Source organism: Bacillus rossius, chromosome 3, assembly GCF_032445375.1.
Source record: "Bacillus rossius redtenbacheri isolate Brsri chromosome 3, Brsri_v3, whole genome shotgun sequence".
Classification (NCBI taxonomy): domain Eukaryota; kingdom Metazoa; phylum Arthropoda; class Insecta; order Phasmatodea; family Bacillidae; genus Bacillus; species Bacillus rossius.
Window position 1 is genome coordinate 129,932,787 of NC_086332.1, and position 22,917 is coordinate 129,955,703.

The 22,917-nt window shown below is 38.9% G+C and overlaps 1 protein-coding gene across 3 annotated transcripts in view; it reads right to left on the reverse strand.

The window, feature by feature from the left end:
* LOC134531245 (ATP-binding cassette sub-family C member 3-like) overlaps window positions 1–22,917 on the reverse strand; it is a 289,530-nt gene that overhangs the window by 12,729 nt on the left and 253,884 nt on the right. For all 3 annotated transcript variants that reach the window (XM_063366935.1, XM_063366937.1, XM_063366936.1), the window contains 2 exons: window positions 17,195–17,309; window positions 694–773 (listed from right to left, as the gene is read on the reverse strand). In XM_063366935.1, coding sequence (XP_063223005.1) covers window positions 694–773; window positions 17,195–17,309 — 195 coding nt within the window. The remainder of the gene's footprint in view (window positions 1–693; window positions 774–17,194; window positions 17,310–22,917) is intronic.

Consider the following 22,917-nt stretch of genomic DNA (forward strand, 5'->3'; position numbering starts at 1 on the left):
AATCATGGTAAATCACTTGCCTAGGAAAAATTTAAGTTTTATTTATGTATTTCTGACATGTAAAACTGTTGACACAATTGGGATTAAATAAATAAATAATTTAACAGGTGTTTATTATCTTGAAAAGCTAATTACTTGCACATAGATGTCATTTTAATGTTGAGACTGACAAATGGCGTTTACAAGTTAAGGGCCTAATAGTTTGTCAATTCAAAACAAATTCTTCAGTATCTGTATGCTCTCTGTGTCCTGATACGCTAGCAAGAACTCACACTCCGTAACAACTGAAACCTAAGCTCTTGAAATTGGTACTGTTTCAAACACAGCTTAAAACACTTAGTGAAAAAAATGCAGCAAGATGCCAATTGATTATTACAGTTAATAATGTTTGATAAATGCACTAAACCATACACCTAATATTGTTTAAAAATTAGGATGGTATGCTCACTGAGACGTGCAATGAGTGCTATTATGTCGTTCTTCGATGGCAGAAAACTACGTTTCAAAGCTTCTAGTTCAGCTCAAGTTGTGTTCAGACTCAATCAATCTATTACAATGTCCACTACGGTCTTCCTAATAGAGGGCAAAGATGGTGACCAAGGAGTGATTGTGGCCAAACATCACTATTTTAAATGTACATTTACACAATTGTAAAATGGGAATGCTTTCCTGGGTTTCTTCCGTGGTTCTTACCTGTTGTAGTCAAGAATTGTGTTGAGTCGATGAGCAATAGTAAGGATAGTGCAGTCCTTGAATGCTAACTTTATAGTTTCCTGTAAAGAAAAAATACATATTTTTGACGAGATTGTTACAACTGATCATGGTTGTTCAATATTATTATTTACGTATCTAAACATTTTAGGCAGTCAAGGACACTAGGTACAGCTTGAAACACACAAATACAGGCATTTTCAATGTAATTCAATATAGGCAAAATAAAAAATAATAAATAAACTTTACGCATTGTCTTGCATTAAAATATCTTCGGTGAAATTTTTAAATGCACGAAAGGTAAAAAAAAAATATAATAATAATGTGAAAATAACAACAAAATCTATTCGGAAAAATATTCTTTGAATTTTATGAAAGTGTAACTAATTAAAGTTCTCAGCAAATTTTAAATTAAAACTTATATCTTACTTGTATATTAGAGTAGAGTAATTAAGGGGCCCGCCTCGTCAGGGGTGTATGTGTGTTAGTGAGGCGGGATGATAAGCGCGACGCTCGCTGGTGCTTCCAGCGCGGTATAGGCTCTAAGCGCAAGTCTCTGAACTGGCGCGCATTCGTCTCGTCGTCACAGGATAACTGTGAAATTTGAGCGGTGACCGTAACATTATATGGCGAAGAAATGAAGATAAAGGTGTTATGCAAGCCCCTTAAGTGCTTTCAAGAATCTGTACTGATTGTTTTATGCCTAAAAATAACTCTGAAAACACGCGTTTTAGGCATTTTAACGCTTCTAAAAATACAGTTTAAAAACTTAATCCGAAATTAAAAGTACTTTTCGGGCCTCAGCGAACTCTTAAATGCTATTCGTAAATAGGCCCCACTCGGATATCTTGAGTAGTTTTGAAATCGCGTTGTTTTTCCTGAAGCTCTGCACACCGTATGTGTGCCCAGGTAGGCGGGCCCCTTAAGTGCTGTTCCGATACCTGATATTGGTATCGAAAATTGGCCTGTATTCAGCTTTTGGCTGATTACAAGGTATTGGAACAGGAATTCAAAATATATACTTCGATATTTGAATTGTTTTAAAAAATTTGATATTTTTATTTGCAATGGTCGTTATAATATTTTTATCTTCATTTAATTATTTTAACTATATATTAAAAGGGAAATCATAAATATAATGACCTAGTCACTGTTTGACTAAAAATAAATAAAAATGAAGATGTTTATCTAATAAATAAGTTGTGCAAACTTTTCAATAAACTTGCTTTGAATTAAGATTTATAAACATAATTCATCAAAAATATTTAAAAAAAATATGTTTTAATTATTTACTCATATAGTGTGACCAGTAATTGTAAATGTTGATTAAAGTATAATGTATCAGCGCGTTATTCGGATAGCAAAGTGGTTGTTGTATCGTAACAGCCATTGTGTAATTAAAAAACTACAATATATTTCATAAAATTTAAAAAGAGATAATGTGAGTCTGATAAGAAATAATTTATTTATAATCAGTATTTTTATTGTAAATCTGAAATATTTTGAATTAATTATTTTCAGTTTAAAATCCTTTATACAGCATCAATAAGTATTGACTAGAAACTTTTTAACGAAATATATATATTATAAATTAAATTCTTATCACTAGAATATTCCTGTGGGTTATGTTATGTTTAGAGCTGTTATATTTCATCGGGTTACAACTTTCTTCCACTTTGCTGTTATTTGATTTTTTTTAAACGTGTATGTATTAGACAAATATATATAGTAGTGTTGGGCCAATACTCATAAACTTGAGCCGAGTCGAGCGAGAAGGTAAAGCTTGACTAAACTCGAAAGCCAAGTTTAATGTACTCATAAGAAAAAGACTCGACAATCTTTTTCTTGTAACTCGATACATATTTGACAAGTATAATAAGCATTAAAAACACTTATCATACTTTACAGCTTAATCTCACATTTATATATATATATATATATATATATATATATATATATATATTACCGTAGTTTTCTTACACCATTACACTGCTCCAAAAACCTTTAAACATTAATTTGCTATTTACGTTTCAGAAAACTGGAAGAATAAAAACATTTTGGAATTACCTAGTGTACGTCATAAAGATTTGTAACATAGCAACCAGTAGTATGTAAATGACAGAGCTGGGACAGGGTCCAGGGTGTGGTGCCTGTGGTGCCGACCGCCATCTTGGATTGTAACGTCACGGCGACCATCTTGGTTGACCGTGACCTTGAACTTAACATTGTCATTGGCCTTTGATCTTCAAAATTTTCCGAAATTTTCCCAAATTTACCCCAAATTCCTCAAAAATCGCCAAAATTTCGATTTGTTTGAAAAAAAAATTCCGCCAAAAAATCTCTAACAGTTTGTTAATTCAAAAATTAGGATTTCGAAAAACCTCAAAAGTCATTTGCCTTAGAAAGAACACAAATTCCTAAAAGTGGCTTAAAAGTACTAAGAGCTATCCGCTTTAAACCGCCGAGGTCATGACTTGAAAATTAGGATGCCTTGGCAGCCATTTTGAAATATGACGTCACCGTTGCATACAGATACATTTACAGTTACATAAACAGATTCTGCTAACTTGTGAACTTCTCATTGTTGAGGAAGGATAGAGTTCTAGTCCAAGCAAGAATTTTATGTATTTTTTTTTGTATTTATTTTTCAATTTTCAATTTTTTATTAATTAACTTTTATTTATTAAAGATATATTTTTTGTTATTTTATGATATCAAAGAAAACGTGTGGCGGTTTTCTCCGTGTGCTTCCGATTATTCTTGTCAATATTATGATGGTTTTCTCCGTGTGCTCCTGATTATTCCTGTGGCTTCTTCAAGTGCTTCTGTATATTCTGAGAAACCGCTCTCTGTATGAAGGATTTTTTACCTAATGATTCATGACATTTTATTTGAAGTTACATTTAATTCATGAATTTCTGCTAGTAAATCAGCACTAGCAATTTTTGTACCAGGTGGAATTCAAAAATAAACAACCATTACTCGGTCAAATAATACACCATGCGACATCTGTGAAACACTAACATGCAAGACGAACTTCCTTCTTCTTGGTGTCTAGCGAAACAATCCTTCTTTTGCGATCGTTAGTGAGCATCCCGCATCCCACATAAAAGAACTAAATAATATTTACCTGTAAGCAACATGTGGTTTCATCTGTTGACAATAATCGACACAATTTTAAACAGGTTATTTTGCATGAGATAAATTAACTCACACCACCGAATGGAGCTATTGTAGACAGTTAGAGACAAGAGAGACAAGTAGTCTCGTAGCCACGTAGCATCGTGTCCTGTTAGCTACGTAGTACTGTGCCCTCGCAGTCTCGTAACCTTGTGTTCTGGAAGCTTCGTAGTCCTATAGCCTCGCGATCACGTAACCTTGTAGACTCGCAATCTCGCATAACCTCGTAACCTCATTGCTCGTAGTCAGGTAGTCATGATGCCTTGGAGCTTCGTAGACTTAAAGCTATGTAGCCAAGTAGCATTGTAATTTTAGAACATAATGCTGTTGGAGCAGTTGGAGCAAAAGAGAAAATTCCGTCGAAGATAGATGCGGCAATTGGAGCCTTGTAGACATGTAGCTTCATAGTGAAGTACTCATGTATACAAGCAGTTCTGTAGTGTCGTAGCTTCGTGGCCTCTTGGTATTGTAGGCAAATAGCGCAAGGCCTAAGATTATTTGGGGACAAATACTTTTGACACCATTGATTGATGGAGCTGTAAACAGTTGGAGCATTTGTAGCTGATGGAACTTTGGAGCTTTGGAGCTGTTGGAGCTTTGAAGCTTTGGAGCATTGAGAGCTGTTAGAGTATTTGGAGCTGTTGGAGCTTTGGAGCATTTGGAGCTGTTGGAGCTATTGAAGCATTTGGATATGTTAGAGGTTTGGAAAAATTTGGAGCTGTTGGAACTGTTGAACCTATAACCTTTGGAGCATTTGGAGCATTTGGGGCTGTTGGAGCATTTGGAACATTTGGAGCATTTGGAGCTGTTCGAGCATTGATGCTTTTTTGAGCATTTGGAGCTGTTGGAGAATTTGGAGCTGTTGGAGCTTTTGGAGCTGTTGGAGCATTTGGAGCTGTTTGAGCATTTGGAGCTGTTGGAGCATTTGAAGCATTGTAGTATTTGAGCATTGGAACATTTGGAGCTGATGGAGCTTTGGATCAATTTGGAGCTGTTGGATCTGTTGAAATATGAACCTTTGGAGCATTTGGAGCTGTTGGTGCATTTGGAGCTGTTGGAGCTTTTGAGCATTTGGAGCATTTGGAGCTGTCGGAGCATTGGAGATGTTGGAGCCAAAGAGAAAATTCAGCCGAAGACTTATGTAGCAATTGAAGCCTTGTAGACTAGTAGCTTCGTAGTCAAGTACTCATGTAGACTCTTAGTCCTGTATCCTCGCAGTCTCGTAAACTTGAAGACTCGTAGTCACGTAGTCTCGTAACCTCATGGCTCGTAGTCGCGTAGTCATGATGACTTGGAGCCTCGTAGACTTGTAGTTACATAGCCAAGTAGCCTCGTAGACTTGTAGCTACATAGCCAAGTAGCCTCGTAGACTTGTAGCTATGTAAACAAGTACTCTTGTAATCTTATAACATAATGCTGCTGGAGTAGTTTGAGCTTTATACACTCGTAGGCAGTTGGAGGAGTCTTGTTTAATCGTAGAATTAAAGATTTGTAGCCAAGTGGTCTTGTAGCCATGTTGCCTTGCAGTCATTTGGAGCCGAGTAGACTTGTATCCTTGTAGCTTCATATAAGTGTAGTTTGGTAGCCACGCGGCCTTTTAGCCATGCAGTCTTTTAGCCATGCAGTCTTACAGCCATGTATAACTCGTAACCAGCTAGATAATTTTAGACTCGTAGTCTTGTAGCCTCATAGCCTCTTAGACTCGTAGCATTCTAGCCAAATATCATTGGAGCTATTGAAGCAAAAGGCAGTTGGAGCCAATGACTGTAGGAGCCAATGACTTTTGGACCCAAAAGACATTTGGAGTCAATGACTGATGGAGCCAATGACTTATGGAACTACAAACTGATGGATTCATAGACTAATGGAGACATTATATCCTAACTTAACATTGATGATCGCATCCTACCGAGTTGAATGTACGTGAGAATGTAACTCCTTTTCGTTAAATGAGCTTTCGTTTTGTGGAATGTGCTTCTTTTGATTGACGGTGCGTCCAAAATGTGCTTCCTTTTTATTGATTGTTCTTTCAAATGTGCTGCCCTTTTAATTGTGCTTCCAAATGTACTGCCTTTTTGTTGATGGTGCTTTCAAAATGTGCTGCCTTTTTGTTGATGGTGCTTCCAAATGTGCTTCCTTTTTTTATTGTGTTTCCAATATGTGCTGCCTTTTTGATTGTGCTTCCAAAATGTGCTGCCTTTTTGATGGGATTCTTGGTCCTCTTGTAAGCGTAAAAACATGATACGTTAGTTTAATTGAATATAATTAGCTGTCGATGAAGAAGGCCGCGAGGTTCGGAAATAACTGGTCTATACGTCTGACATTGTTTATGACCCGGTCTGGCGGTCCGAAGATGTTTGGTCTATATGTATGTGTGGCTTTGTACATGAAGGGATTAGAGGTTATTCTAAGTAACGAAAAACTAGACATTCATGTTAGGCTTATCGGCAACGTATTTAATTCGTCGAACATTGTCATACATTTTCTTGAGTTTTATTTTTGAAGAGAGAATGATTTATAAAGTCCATGAAAGGTAATGGAAAACAGAATATTAAATTTATTTAATATTTAGTTACACTTGTCATTGTTCAAGTATTGAACCGAGAACAGGAATCAATCGATTAAATATGTAAATTAATGAGTGTTTTTTTCGGCGAATTCTGGAATTTTTCCCGCATTTCCAACTAAACAATTACACGATTCCCAGATCGCGCCCAAATTTCAAGATGGCGGGCACCTCAGTAATAATAAATTATTACTGCATTCTAGCGGGTTATAATCAAACTATTATGATAGTAATGATGGTAAGACGAGTACACACACAAGATGGTGTCCTCCAGCAGACGAAAACAAGATGGTGGCAATGTCCTCTAGCAGGTGGTAGCTCCTGGTAGCATGGACTGAACTCAAAATGTCGGATCCATGTTGGTCGTCATGGTCGAAGTCAAATTTCAAGGTCAAGGTCAAAGTTTAAGTTCAAATTTCAAGGTCAAAGTCAAAGTTCAATGCCTACAGTCGAGGTAAAAGGTATGGTGAACAGAAAATTATACTAACATGTCGCCAGCACACTCTAGCAGACGAAAACAATATGACGGTCTCCAGCGGACGAAGACAAGATGGTGGACATGACGTCATACCAGCTCATGGTATATACCTTGTTATTGGTGGTGGTAGGTCAGTTTGTAGGTGGCTTCTGTGGAGGAAATATCTGTTGTTTTTAATTTTTTTTTGCTCTTAGCGGGTTTGGAACCAAGGACGGGAATCGTTCTAATCAATAAATATTCTAATAACTAAATTTTTTGATGAATTTTGGATTTTTCCCTGAATTTATAGCTAAATAATTACGATTTTCCAAGATGGCAGACGTTACGAAAAGTGCAAAGAAGGTTTTAAAGATTTTTTATCAAATTTTAATTAATAATTTTTATTAATTTTTAAAATATTTCCCGAATATCTAACATAAATATTACGGATTTTCAAGCTGGCGGACATGACATCATACTAGGTGACAAAATATATACTTTGACGAAAGTGGTGGGGGGAGTCAGTCTGCCTGCAGTCACCATGAGGGAAGGATTGGATGCCATTTTTATTTTTTGTTTGCACTCGTCGGGTTCAAATTGAGGACTCAGAGCTTCATGTCAAAAAAGTATGTTTTTAAAATATTTTTTTTAAAATTATATTAATTGAATTTTTTATTAATTTAAATTTTTTTCATTAAAATCGGATAATAAATAACGATTTTCAAGATGGCGGCCGTAACGGAAATTGCAACGGTGACGTCATAATCCTAAAAGTGGCTTATTGGAGGCTGTAGACATGGATACCTAAGCCTCTTTTAGGATTTTGTGTTCTTTCTAAGGCAAAAAACATTTTGAGCTTTTTCGAAATCCTAATTTTTGAATTATCATATTTTGAGACTTTTTGGCGGAATGTTTTTTTCCAAAAAATGGATGTTTTGGCGAATATGAGTAATTTTGGGTAAATTTTGGAAAATGTCGACAAATTTTGGCAAATTTTGAAGGTCAAACGCTAAGGTCAAGTTCAAGGTCACGGTCATCCAAGATGGTCGCCGTGACGTCACAATCCAAGATGGCGGTTGGCACCACAGGCACCCCACCCTGGACCCTGTCCCAGCTCCGTCATTTATATACTACTCAAACCAATTACGAAAGTAAAATATTTTGTCTGTAATTTACGTGTACAGTGGCAATCGATAGTATAGTTATTCTTCACAAACAGTATCGTCATAGTAAAAATGGTGAATGGTTTAATTTTTGCCTATATCCTATTTTTTTCCTACGTGCAATTTAGTAAATAAATTATTGACAATGATGTATGAAATTGCTTAAGTATTGCCGTTTTTGAAGTCGAGATAGAAATGGCAGAAGAAAAGAAAACTAACACCGATTTTATTTTCTGTTTGTTTACATTTTGGAAAAGTTTATAATTTAAGCTTATCATTTTTGGCCAGTCTTTTTATGGCGTTAAAAAGTTACTTAAAGAAGAAAATAGCAAGAAAGCAGATTTTTAGGTGAAAATATTTTATGATAAAATTCTGAAAAGTGTAATTTTAAGTAGCCTATGTACTAATGTTGCTAAATCATCCCCCAGTGAACATTTTTTAAAATTAATTGGTTTATAAAAAAATCAATAATTTAAATGTAACCGTCCATAAAAATTTAAAAAATCTGTTTGTTATTAATCCGAGATATGTTTCTATGTATTTCTATAAGAGGGCATTTAATAAAAGTATTTGACCAGTAGTTTACCATTTTAACGACTGATTAGATTAGGTATATTAAAACTGGCATTAAATTATGAGAACAGATGGTTGGACCTGGGATATCTATGTAGAAAGTATTGTTATATCGTGTTAGGAACTAAAAATTTAAAAGTTAGCTTTTTTAAACTGAACTGTCCTTACTAATTGTATGGTATATTTACTAGAGATAATAAAACCCATAAACTATTCAAATAATTTAACAGCACTTATAATGTAACACACCTTACATAACCCACAGTTCACACTATTTTAAAGTAGTTTATATGTAGATAACCTAACCTAACTACTAATTAAAACTGTAAACTACTACTGTAAACTGTAAACAAAATATTTGGGGCGTCATAATACACTCTTAAAAACAATTTGTTAACATGCCAGGAAATTTTTTTTGCCTTCAGAATTACCATCTAGAAAATTGTACAGTTAAAATAATTTAACACGCGGAAAACATTATTAAAGTTAATGTCAATATATTCTCAATTTATTCAATAAACTACACAATTTTCTTGACTTCAAAGGCTTTCACATCTACTTAGTTGTACAGAATCTAGTGGGAATAAAATACTCAATTTTAAAAGATTATTATTGGATGTCACAGCTTTTTATAACGGAAAGAAAAAAAATTAAACAGGGTTTTCACACACTACATACGTCCCTAAATTTACTCCCTAGGGATGGTTTCGCAATTTCAACTATTTTGTGAAAAAAAAATTAAAAATTAATATCTTACTTTACAATACCTGTGCTTTTATACTGCCGCCATTCATTTTTACCCACGATAAATATGAATATATGTTTTCTATGTACTAGAGGTGTTCCTAAATTATCTCTGCAAGGAAGATATTTGAATGCCTACTGGTTTGGAAACAAATAACGGTTTACAGGTTACATTATAAAATCCTATGTATACATGCAATTGCCGACAGTAGTAGTATATGAATGGCGCTCTGGGCGCAGGGTCCAGGGTGTGGAGCCAGTGGAGCCGACCACCATCTTTGATTGTGACGTCACGGCGGCCATCTTGGATGAGTGTGACCTTGAACTTGACTTTCACATTAAAAATTTGCCAAAATTTGCACAAATTTGCCAAAATTCCTCAAAATTCTCCAAAATTTAAATTTTTTAGAAAACAATTCCGCCGAAAATTCTCAAAAAGTTTGTTAATTCAAAAATTAGGATGTCGAATAACCTCAAAAGTAATTTTGCCTTAGAAAGAATACAAATTCCTAAAAGCGGCTTAAATGTCCTAAGAGCTGGCCGCTTTAAGCCGCCGAGGTCATGACCTTGAAAATTAGGTTGCATTGGCAGTCATTTTGTATTATGAAGTCACCGTTGCAATTTCCGTTACGCCCACCATCTTGAAAATCTTTATTTATTATCCAATTCTAATGAAAAAAAGTTATAAAAAATTTAATTAATAAAATTTAAAAAAAAAATATTTAAAAAACATACTTTCTCGACATGGAACTCAGAGTCCTCGGTTAGAACGCGGTGAAAGCAAAAAAAAATTAAAATGTCGACTGAACCTTCTTCCAAGGAAGCCGCTGGCAGTCTGACTCCCCCCACCACTTATGTAAAATTATATATATCGACACCTAGTATGATGTCATGTCCGCCATCTTGAAAATCCGTGATTTTAATGTTATAAAATGAGGAAATTTTTTAAAAATCATTAAAAAAAAATAATCATTCAAATTGAATAATAAAAATTTAATAAAATATTACTTAAACATTGTTGCACTCATCGTTACTCATCTGGTTCGGGTCTGAACGGTTCGTCTTCATCAGCACGGTATCCTTGCTGCTACTGCGATATGACGTTTGTATTTTCCCATGATGCACGGAGACATAACGACATAAACGGAGTAAATGCAAGAATAATCCTTCTCGCATGATGTTTCGCTGCGATGAGTGTCATTAATGGTTTACTCGAATTGATAGTTTGGGACGACATGCGAAAAAATGCAATGGTATAGTTCGTGCGCCTACTGCTGAACTACCTGCAGAAATTTCGAATCCTCGGTTTAGGTTGAAGACTCGTGAGCGTACAGGCAAAAAAAAAACGGATGAGCAGCAACCGCTTGATATGACGTCTGGACATGGAACTAAACTTAAGACTGTTATCGGTGCTCTACAGGTGAATGATAATGGCTTCTAATTGGCGCAGTCTGCATTTCGTGGAACATTGAAGGACTACTACTATCTAAATACGATTAGTGAGAAAAAAGACATTTGTAATTTTCTTGACGATATTAGACAGAACATAATCAATCAGCTTATTGATAACGTAGCAACAAACTGACCTTTGAAATATAACTTGTGGTTGGACTGTATATATGGAAAGCCATATCCGTTCGTCAACATAGTGAAGAAGTGTACATTCAAGACATCGGCTGCAGTAATTTACAGTTCTGACGATGTGAAGCAAACTGTTAAACACGGCATCCAGAAACTCTGTCAAGTTGAGGAAGACTATGTCTCTAAAGGTTCTGGTTGGTCTCAGTCTAGTATAAACCCATTGGAGCTAAGAATTAGTCATTTCGCGCCTATGCAGGGCTAAATGTTTATAAAATTGTTAAACTTCGCAATTGTTCCTGTAGTAGAATATAAATTATGTAATAAATTTAATCTTTGTAAAAGAACTTGCGGTGTTTTATTCAATGAAACTTACACTTTTCTGGTATTTTAATTAAATTTATTTTTAGCTTCGTTTAGATATCGAACCAAGTATTAATTCAATATGTACATAAATTATTTTTTGATAAATTTTGGAGTTTTTTAGAAATTTCTAGCATTGAAATTACGGATTTTCAAGATGGCGGCCGTAACGAATCATGAAACATTAATAAGATCCAATATGGCGGTCGTTACGTAAAGTGTAACAATGACATTTTACTCAACCAAGATGGCGGGCGTAACGACACATGCAAAATTTATATAATCCAATGTGGCGACCATAATGATGAGTGCAACAGTGGTTTTTAAGTTATATTTTATTAAATTTTTATTATTCAATTTGAATGATCATTTTTTTAATAATTATTAAAAAATTTCCCGATTTTCTAACATAAAAATTACTGTATTTCATGACGTCATACTAGGTGACGATATATATACTTTAATATAAGTGGTGGGGGGAGTCAGTCTGACAGCTGCTTCCTTCGAAGAAGATTCGGTCGACATTTTAATTTTTTCTGCTCTCACCGGGTTCGAACCGAGGACTCCGAGCTCCATGTCGAAAAAGTATATTTAAAAATGTTTTTCTTTAATTTTTCTTTACTAATTTTTTCTATAAATTTTTAATTTTTTTCTTTAATATTGGATAATAAATAGAGATTTTCAAGATGGCTGCTGTAACCTAAAATTGCAACAATGACGTCATAATTCAAAATGGCTGCCAAGGCATCCTAATTTTCAATGTCATGACCTCGGCGGCTTAAAGCGGCTAGCTCTTAGTACTTTTAAGCCGCTTTTAGGAATGTGTGTTCTTTCTAAGGCAAAATGACTTTTGAGGTTTTTCGAAATCCTAATTTTTGTATTAACAATTTTTTTGAGATTTTTAGGCGGAATTTTTTTCAAAAAAAATGGACATTTTGGCGAATTTTGAGGAATTTTAGGCAAATATTGGAAAATTTTGGCTAATTTTGGCATATTTTGAAGGTCAAGGTAATGTTGAAGGTCATACTAATCCAAGATGGCCGCCGCGACGTTACATTCAAAGATGGCGGTCGGCATCACTGGTTCCACACCCTGGACCCTGCGCCCGGAGCCCCATTCATATACTAGGGGAAGGAAGGGTAACTGTACGCACTTAACTTTGACACATTATATTTCTGTTAATTAAAAAGCAATGTAATTAATTTGTAGCAAAGCGACATTAACTCAGTTTAAATATAGCCGAATATTAGTACATTGTTTAAAAGGGAAGTATGGTTTTTTAATGAAACTATTAAAATATGTATTGCGTACGATTACCCGACTTGAGTGGGTAATCGAACGCACTAAATTTATGTATTTTAATATTACCCTCTATGCTAATTCTGGTGCATACAAATTTTCCCGAATATTCCCTGAATGGAAATATTATTATTTTTAATATGACAATGTACCTTAATAACAAAATATACTTTTTGTGCTATACTGGGGACATAAATAATTATTTTCTTTTAAAATTAAATACATGCATGATTTGATATTTATCTACAGTTTTTTTTTTTTTTTTTACTTTTTCATAGCCTCTGATTCAAGCTTGCAGTTAAGTATTTTTAAAACATTTTTGTAGGTACTTGAATGAAATTATATATAGTTTATAACGTAACTTACTCATTATTTGCATTGTTAATGAACAAATAGGGAGAGCTAACACAAAACAACACATTTACACACTGACAAACCATAGTTGCAAATATATGGAAAAATTTAATTTTCATCAAAATAAGTAATAAAAGTTTTTTTTTTGACAAAGATGTAGACTATTTCAGCATTAAAGTTATCGAAATAATTATACTTTCACTTGACGAAAATCGCATACAAAATTTTAATGATTTTCTGTAGCACTACAGTTTGAATGGACCCAGCCCGAAAACCTGCCACAGCGGTACCACATTTCTCTGTCCTTAACAAACTCTCCACAAAACATACATATATCATTAGTACTATTTTTGTTGGAAAGATGAAGCCACCATATCCAAATCATCAATGTCATCATATTGACAAAGATCTTTTGTATTTCCTTTGTTTTTGCTAGAAGAAACAAACGAATCGCTGAAAATGTTTTTATTTGTTTTCTTCTTTTTCATTTTTTTAGCTTCCCTGTATCATGTTCAGCTTGTGTTTCATTTTATTTTTCCTCTTTGTTTTCACTTCTTCCAGCAATATTTTTTCTTGGATTGGCTGTTAGAATTTCTGAACGCCGTTTTCGTGTGAGTGCCTTCCTGGTCCCTGCAGTCCTTGATGTCGATAGTTTTGTAACTGGGGAAGTTAGTTTACATATTTGTTTGTTATTTTCATAATGTACAAAACGATTTATATGATCCATTTAAACATAACAGTTACCAGATTTCGCACGGGTGAATGAAACGCAGATGGGGAACTGGTACGCATCCCTGCGTACGAATACCCCAAACGACGCCATGTCAGTTTACTGACAGTCACAGTTGAAACGATCACAAATTAATAAATAATAGCAAAAACACCACTTATTATTTATTAACATCTAAAATTCTACAAAAGTTCACAGTTTTTTCTTTACCTCGAATGCAATGAATGCAAGATTTTATTGGAAAAATCTCCGATTAAAAAAAATACACGTATATCCGACATAACTTCAACCGCACGCCATTGCAACTCGACTAGAACGAAGTTACTCCTTTCGCAGCATGGTAGCACCGTCGCTCCCGCGTGCGTCTCCTCTTCTTTAGCCAGATACTGACGTGCGTACCATTACCCACTGCGTCCAGTTACTCCGCCTTCCTGACATTCATTGTTTATGTTTACCCGAGTAGGCTATTTAAGATTTTTTTGGAGAACTTTAGTTAATGTAGATGGTGTTGTATGAATGAAATTTGTTTAAATATTGACTGTATTGCAGTTGTAAGGAGTCTTTAATGTTTCTTTTCCGTGTTTGTTGTTTTGTCAGATTACGTATGTAAATGTATTACGAAATTTTCAGAGACGTAATGAACGAGTCTAATGGGAGACTAAAATTTAGTTTCAATTTTTAGTGTTGGTTATTTTCTACGAGCAGTTAGTGCTGTGCAGTGAAGAAGCCGACACATTGAATTTTGTAGTCTTTCAAGGGAATTATTTAATTACAGCCATCGTCTATTCTGTGTTCGTTATGGCTGGTGTTTCATGTATACAAGTTTATCCCTGAATTCTGAAGGTTTGATCCTGATAGCATGATACTGATGGCATAATCCTGTGGTACACGATGCTTCCTGTTTTAGTTTAGTACGTCGGAAGAATATGCACATAAAATAAATTGCAAAATAAGAAAAAAAATGATGATCGTAGGTTCAAAAAAAATCTTTTTTATTCGACTTGCCATCATAATTGAATATTATATGAAAATATTTTATTATGTACAGGATCTTCCGACGTACTGAATTAAAACAGTAAGCATAATGTCCTACAGTATCAAGTCATCAGGATCATGCCACAGTATCAAAAATTAGTGATTTTCTCGGCACTAACTTACTTTTTATTATTCGTAATTCTGATAAGTGTTTTGGGTTCACATTAAGTTTTTTTTATTTCTTTATTCCTAGGGGGTCCTTATTATTTAAGCTTTAAGCAGTGTGTCTGCTCACAGCAAGTTGTACTGCGCTAAGTGCCCGAACGCGCAAACCTTACCATGCTCTGTTAGCAGCGGGGCATATTTGTTCCGCCTGGCCGCACAGCTGGTTAGACACCCGTGGTGCATTACCATACAACCTACCTGCGATAGTGGCCGGCGCAGCCAACCCATGCCAGCACCACACCAGAAGTTTCCCCTTCCCCCTATTTCCTGCCCCTTCCAGAGTTAGCTTTAACTATGCTCGTCGCAAGCCCCCTAGGGATAGTGTCTGTGGTGCAGTAGCCTGGTGTGCGTCTACTGTTCTGCACCCTCTAACTGAGGAGTGCAACCACGGCGAATTAATCATCATGAAGTTACAATAATCAAGGGATTTAATCCCTTTGCCAGTCTTGTAATGTTGAAGTTTTATTATATATTTTATTTTTTGGTCTCGCTACTTGAGTTTGTTTTTGCCGATAGGTATTAGCTTCTAGACATCCCCACGTATGAGATAAGTGGATCCACCGAGCTAACTTAACCTTTTGATTTCTTTATTATTTCTTTATTTTTCACTTTTTGTTCTTGTGTGTGCAGTGGGTTAACCTGTCGGGGACCTTTCTACTCCGGTTTACTCCCCCGACTTCTCTGTTGGCACATTCCTCGGGAGATACGCCTCTGTCAAAGGCTGGAGCTAATCAGTGACCTTCCCTGATTAGCAGCCAGTCCTCCGTAAACACGCCGCTCCACATGTCCGGCTAGCAGAATCCAACTAAGTCCAGTGGAATGTGAATTATCTAAGTACATCAGTTTAATTTTGGACAATAAAATTTAAGTATAAATAAATACATATTGAACAGACTCATATATCAAAACTTATCTGCCAAAAGGCATTACAATAGATTTTTTAAAATAAAATAATAACCTTTTTATAGCGTTATAAAAAATTTTAAAAGAGAGTCAATTATGAATTTAACTCTATTGTAACCATTAAAATTGTTTAAACTCCTAGTTACTGAAAACATTTGGTTACTGGCCAGTTTTCTTTTGCAATTAGTAGATTCTTTTTTAAAAAAAAACGTACTTTACTTTGTTATGTCATCAATGGATTTAAAATCTACCTATGAATCAGTAAATACAGCTACAAATCAGACTCATTTGCTTTCATGCTCATTACTTTCAGACATTTTGTTATTACTGTATTAACCCTTCTATCCACTTAACTGCAGATTACAAATGATTAACTGCATTCTTTCACTAAATTTTATTAGTTTTTAGTTTTTCATTATCATGCACGCCTTCCACTTTAACTGTTCATCTGATAGCTGGATAAATAGCAAACCTCTAGGGAAACAGCATTACACCATCAGAATCATTGACATACTGAATTAAAACAGTAAGCATCATACACCACAGGATCAAGCCTTTTGGATCGAGGGATAAATTTCAATATATGAAACGGAAGAATTAGCTGGCTACAGTTGTGCTAAACAAAGAGAGACACGATCGTGGGTAAACAATGACTGGCAGCGGCAGTGTGAAACCACAGGAATTGTAATGTAGGCCCAAGCATTAAACCGTTATTTTTCACAAACCAGTAAGAATTAATAAAACATATTTCAGGGTAAATTTATGGATGTTTCTGGTACTTGAATAACATATTTTCCGTTTTTATTTAGGCCTACTTTTCGTTCCCCGAAACTGCGACGTCCGATGCTGGTGTAGTAATGTAAGCTATAAACTATTATTTTTCACAAACTAGTAGTAATTAAGAAACCTTTTTTCAGGGTAAATTTGGGGCGTATCTAGTGTTTGAAAACCATGTTTTTTTTGTTTCCTTTCCGTTCTAAAAAGCCGCGACATTCGATAATTATTTTTTTAAATAAATCACAAATACTTTTTTTTTACTTATTCACTTGTCATCAATGACTAATTCATTGCAGACATATATTAACATTAATATAATGATAATGGAACATAAAAATTTCTTTTTAAATGTTGCAATATTTTAAGCTTGACTCTATTTTTCAGACCTTGACTCTAATTTACTAAAGTGTGGTCTCGACTTGGCTCGACTTGACCTGACCCAAACATTTACGGACTCGTACATATCTTAAATGGCATGCTTGCAATTTCATCTGAAGAGACACACACACACAGTGTTTTCGGATGAAAGTGCCACACTACGAGTGCAGGTGTTGCGTGGTGGAGATAGTAGGCTGCCTAGTGGAGTGGCAAGGCACCTGAATGAGGTCGTCCGTCTCGAGGTCGACGGCCGCCGTCGCCTCGTCCAGAACCAGCACCTTGGTCTTCCTGAGCAGAGCCCTGGCCAGGCAGATGAGCTGTCTCTGCCCCACGCTGCAACAAGCCATGCTCCCTCGCTCAATCTAGCTCCCGTCAGTCATTACAGAACCAGCACCTTGGTCTTCCTGAGCAGAGCCCTGGCCAGGCAGATGAGCTGTCTCTGCCCCACGCTGCAACAAGCCATGCTCCCTCGCTCAATCTAGCTCCCGTCAGTCATTACAGAACCAGCACCTTGGTCTTCCTGAGCAGAGCCCTGGCCAGGCAGATGAGCTGTCTCTGCCCCACGCTGCAACAAGCCATGCTCCCTCGCTCAATCTAGCTCCCGTCAGTCATTACAGAACCAGCACCTTGGTCTTCCTGAGCAGAGCCCTGGCCAGGCAGATGAGCTGTCTCTGCCCCACGCTGCAACAAGCCATGCTCCCTCGCTCAATCTAGCTCCCGTCAGTCATTACAGAACCAGCACCTTGGTCTTCCTGAGCAGAGCCCTGGCCAGGCAGATGAGCTGTCTCTGCCCCACGCTGCAACAAGCCATGCTCCCTCTCTCAATCTAGCTCCCGTCAGTCATTACAGAACCAGCACCTTGGTCTTCCTGAGCAGAGCCCTGGCCAGGCAGATGAGCTGTCTCTGCCCCATGCTGCAACAAGCCATGCTCCCTCTCTCAATCTAGCTCCCGTCAGTCATTACAGAACCAGCACCTTGGTCTTCCTGAGCAGAGCCCTGGCCAGGCAGATGAGCTGTCTCTGCCCCACGCTGCAACAAGCCATGCTCCCTCGCTCAATCTAGCTCCCGTCAGTCATTACAGAACCAGCACCTTGGTCTTCCTGAGCAGAGCCCTGGCCAGGCAGATGAGCTGTCTCTGCCCCACGCTGCAACAAGCCATGCTCCCTCTCTCAATCTAGCTCCCGTCAGTCATTACAGAACCAGCACCTTGGTCTTCCTGAGCAGAGCCCTGGCCAGGCAGATGAGCTGTCTCTGCCCCATGCTGCAACAAGCCATGCTCCCTCTCTCAATCTAGCTCCCGTCAGTCATTACAGAACCAGCACCTTGGTCTTCCTGAGCAGAGCCCTGGCCAGGCAGATGAGCTGTCTCTGCCCCACGCTGCAACAAGCCATGCTCCCTCGCTCAATCTAGCTCCCGTCAGTCATTACAGAACCAGCACCTTGGTCTTCCTGAGCAGAGCCCTGGCCAGGCAGATGAGCTGTCTCTGCCCCACGCTGCAACAAGCCATGCTCCCTCGCTCAATCTAGCTCCCGTCAGTCATTACAGAACCAGCACCTTGGTCTTCCTGAGCAGAGCCCTGGCCAGGCAGATGAGCTGTCTCTGCCCCACGCTGCAACAAGCCATGCTCCCTCGCTCAATCTAGCTCCCGTCAGTCATTACAGAACCAGCACCTTGGTCTTCCTGAGCAGAGCCCTGGCCAGGCAGATGAGCTGTCTCTGCCCCATGCTGCAACAAGCCATGCTCCCTCTCTCAATCTAGCTCCCGTCAGTTATTACAGAACCAGCACCTTGGTCTTCCTGAGCAGAGCCCTGGCCAGGCAGATGAGCTGTCTCTGCCCCACGCTGCAACAAGCCATGCTCCCTCGCTCAATCTAGCTCCCGTCAGTCATTACAGAACCAGCACCTTGGTCTTCCTGAGCAGAGCCCTGGCCAGGCAGATGAGCTGTCTCTGCCCCACGCTGCAACAAGCCATGCTCCCTCTCTCAATCTAGCTCCCGTCAGTCATTACAGAACCAGCACCTTGGTCTTCCTGAGCAGAGCCCTGGCCAGGCAGATGAGCTGTCTCTGCCCCACGCTGCAACAAGCCATGCTCCCTCTCTCAATCTAGCTCCCGTCAGTCATTACAGAACCAGCACCTTGGTCTTCCTGAGCAGAGCCCTGGCCAGGCAGATGAGCTGTCTCTGCCCCACGCTGCAACAAGCCATGCTCCCTCGCTCAATCTAGCTCCCGTCAGTCATTACAGAACCAGCACCTTGGTCTTCCTGAGCAGAGCCCTGGCCAGGCAGATGAGCTGTCTCTGCCCCACGCTGCAACAAGCCGTGCTCCCTCTCTCAATCTAGCTCCCGTCAGTCATTACAGAACCAGCACCTTGGTCTTCCTGAGCAGAGCCCTGGCCAGGCAGATGAGCTGTCTCTGCCCCACGCTGCAACAAGCCATGCTCCCTCGCTCAATCTAGCTCCCGTCAGTCATTACAGAACCAGCACCTTGGTCTTCCTGAGCAGAGCCCTGGCCAGGCAGATGAGCTGTCTCTGCCCCACGCTGCAACAAGCCATGCTCCCTCTCTCAATCTAGCTCCCGTCAGTCATTACAGAACCAGCACCTTGGTCTTCCTGAGCAGAGCCCTGGCCAGGCAGATGAGCTGTCTCTGCCCCACGCTGCAACAAGCCATGCTCCCTCTCTCAATCTAGCTCCCGTCAGTCATTACAGAACCAGCACCTTGGTCTTCCTGAGCAGAGCCCTGGCCAGGCAGATGAGCTGTCTCTGCCCCACGCTGCAACAAGCCATGCTCCCTCGCTCAATCTAGCTCCCGTCAGTCATTACAGAACCAGCACCTTGGTCTTCCTGAGCAGAGCCCTGGCCAGGCAGATGAGCTGTCTCTGCCCCACGCTGCAACAAGCCGTGCTCCCTCTCTCAATCTAGCTCCCGTCAGTCATTACAGAACCAGCACCTTGGTCTTCCTGAGCAGAGCCCTGGCCAGGCAGATGAGCTGTCTCTGCCCCACGCTGCAACAAGCCGTGCTCCCTCTCTCAATCTAGCTCCCGTCAGTCATTACAGAACCAGCACCTTGGTCTTCCTGAGCAGAGCCCTGGCCAGGCAGATGAGCTGTCTCTGCCCCATGCTGCAACAAGCCATGCTTCCTCTCTCAATCTAGCTCCCGTCAGTCATTACAGAACCAGCACCTTGGTCTTCCTGAGCAGAGCCCTGGCCAGGCAGATGAGCTGTCTCTGCCCCACGCTGCAACAAGCCATGCTCCCTCGCTCAATCTAGCTCCCGTCAGTCATTACAGAACCAGCACCTTGGTCTTCCTGAGCAGAGCCCTGGCCAGGCAGATGAGCTGTCTCTGCCCCACGCTGCAACAAGCCATGCTCCCTCTCTCAATCTAGCTCCCGTCAGTCATTACAGAACCAGCACCTTGGTCTTCCTGAGCAGAGCCCTGGCCAGGCAGATGAGCTGTCTCTGCCCCACGCTGCAACAAGCCATGCTCCCTCTCTCAATCTAGCTCCCGTCAGTCATTACAGAACCAGCACCTTGGTCTTCCTGAGCAGAGCCCTGGCCAGGCAGATGAGCTGTCTCTGCCCCACGCTGCAACAAGCCATGCTCCCTCGCTCAATCTAGCTCCCGTCAGTCATTACAGAACCAGCACCTTGGTCTTCCTGAGCAGAGCCCTGGCCAGGCAGATGAGCTGTCTCTGCCCCACGCTGCAACAAGCCGTGCTCCCTCTCTCAATCTAGCTCCCGTCAGTCATTACAGAACCAGCACCTTGGTCTTCCTGAGCAGAGCCCTGGCCAGGCAGATGAGCTGTCTCTGCCCCATGCTGCAACAAGCCATGCTCCCTCTCTCAATCTAGCTCCCGTCAGTCATTACAGAACCAGCACCTTGGTCTTCCTGAGCAGAGCCCTGGCCAGGCAGATGAGCTGTCTCTGCCCCACGCTGCAACAAGCCGTGCTCCCTCTCTCAATCTAGCTCCCGTCAGTCATTACAGAACCAGCACCTTGGTCTTCCTGAGCAGAGCCCTGGCCAGGCAGATGAGCTGTCTCTGCCCCATGCTGCAACAAGCCATGCTCCCTCTCTCAATCTAGCTCCCGTCAGTCATTACAGAACCAGCACCTTGGTCTTCCTGAGCAGAGCCCTGGCCAGGCAGATGAGCTGTCTCTGCCCCACGCTGCAACAAGCCGTGCTCCCTCGCTGCACCTTTGTTTGCGCCAGTGACTAGCAACTATCCAGTATTGTCCTATGACACTATATCTTTACAAGAAAAACCAAGCAAATATTTATTTACAGCTATCAACTGTATTGAAATTAAAATAGACTTAACAGGTATGGTAAACAATTAATAAAATAAAAATGAAGGCAGCGCATTGGTGCAACCTGAAACCCGCACCCAAATTCTGAACACTAGCTCTATCAGTGCCGAACTACGGAATTGCTCCAAACCGAAGACCACTGACTGTAGGTACAGTTAGTCCTTTAAAGTGTGTAAACAATTCTGTTTCTGTATATTTCCCAACACCTGACACACGTCTCTACTTAATTATCTAAAATTTGCCACAGCTTTGTACTTTGCAATACCCATGCGAATAGAACTTTTGATTGTAAGTCAAATATTAATTGCAGTATTTAGAATAATATCAAATAATTTGTGAATATTTGAATAAAAAAATTGCAAATATTAAAATAAATATTTTAAACTAAACTTATTTATGTGCATTATTTTTAATATATAATATTTCGATTAAACTCTTTTTATGACTTTTTAATTATATTTAAAAATATTACTAAACCTTATTTTTTACATATTTTTATGACAAGACTCTCAGATAACTAACTTAATTAAATCACAATAATGTTTCACACTAAGCAAAAATTATTTTACATTAAAAAAAATAAATGTTATTCAAACTTCATCTAAGATTAATTGTCATCTACAGCAATGCATACAATTAATATAAATATTTAAATTGTTTGTTGGTGACACAATTTAAATTAAATATTTTTTTAATGATTCTTGGTTAAAGTAATTTATATTTTAAAATAGTTATTCGCATTGCTTTGGCATTTCAGCGGTAGCTGCGACAGTTCCTGTTCTGCACGTAAGCCGCCCTCCCTCCGCTCTCTGGTTCCCCTCCCTCCGCTCAATGGTTCCCCTCCCACCCACTGCACGCTTGCGCAGTAGCGTAGCACACGTAAGCCTCTGCCATAAACTGTCAGTACCTGGAGGACGAGCCATTCAATTTTCGATGCTTCAGCTCCTGCTTAAGTGTTAGTTTGCGATGCAACTTTGGGTTCGACATAATTAATGCAGTGAAAGCCTCGATTTGACATTGTGTATTTACCTTTCACTTTGAAATTGCTTTTTGTATTGAATATCGTTGCAGCCCCATAAATTGATTAATTAAAAGATTGTTGCATTTAGGCTGACGTATTATGCACATCATTAAATGTCACATTATTTCTACTCTAGCTATAGAGAAATTAATCGAGATCATGATTAAGTTACTTGTAACAAATTGCTGTGTCACTATTCCATTTATCACTGAAAATGGTTATGTATTTTGTTTTGTTGTTGCCAATTAATCTATTGTATCAATTTGTTAAGTAGTTTCTTTATTGTGATCCTATGAGAAAATTTATTTACCCAAAGGAGTGTTCTATTTGTATTTCTCATGTCCAGAACACATAGTTTATGGCTGCCTAATATAGCTTAGGTATAGTGTCATTATTTTCACAGTGCGTAGAATTGTAGTCTGCTGGGACTTAGCCTCCAAGGAGGCTGCAGCATCTCCAGTTATAGCCATCGATAAGAATAGAAACAATCTTCCAGTCGCGTATGAGTCATGATCTATGATGTGTCCATAGATCGTCAAGGATTTTAATGGCCCAAACAATCCAAATATTAAGTAATAATTTGTGGCTGAGGTTGTAAAAAAATGTATTTGCAAAAT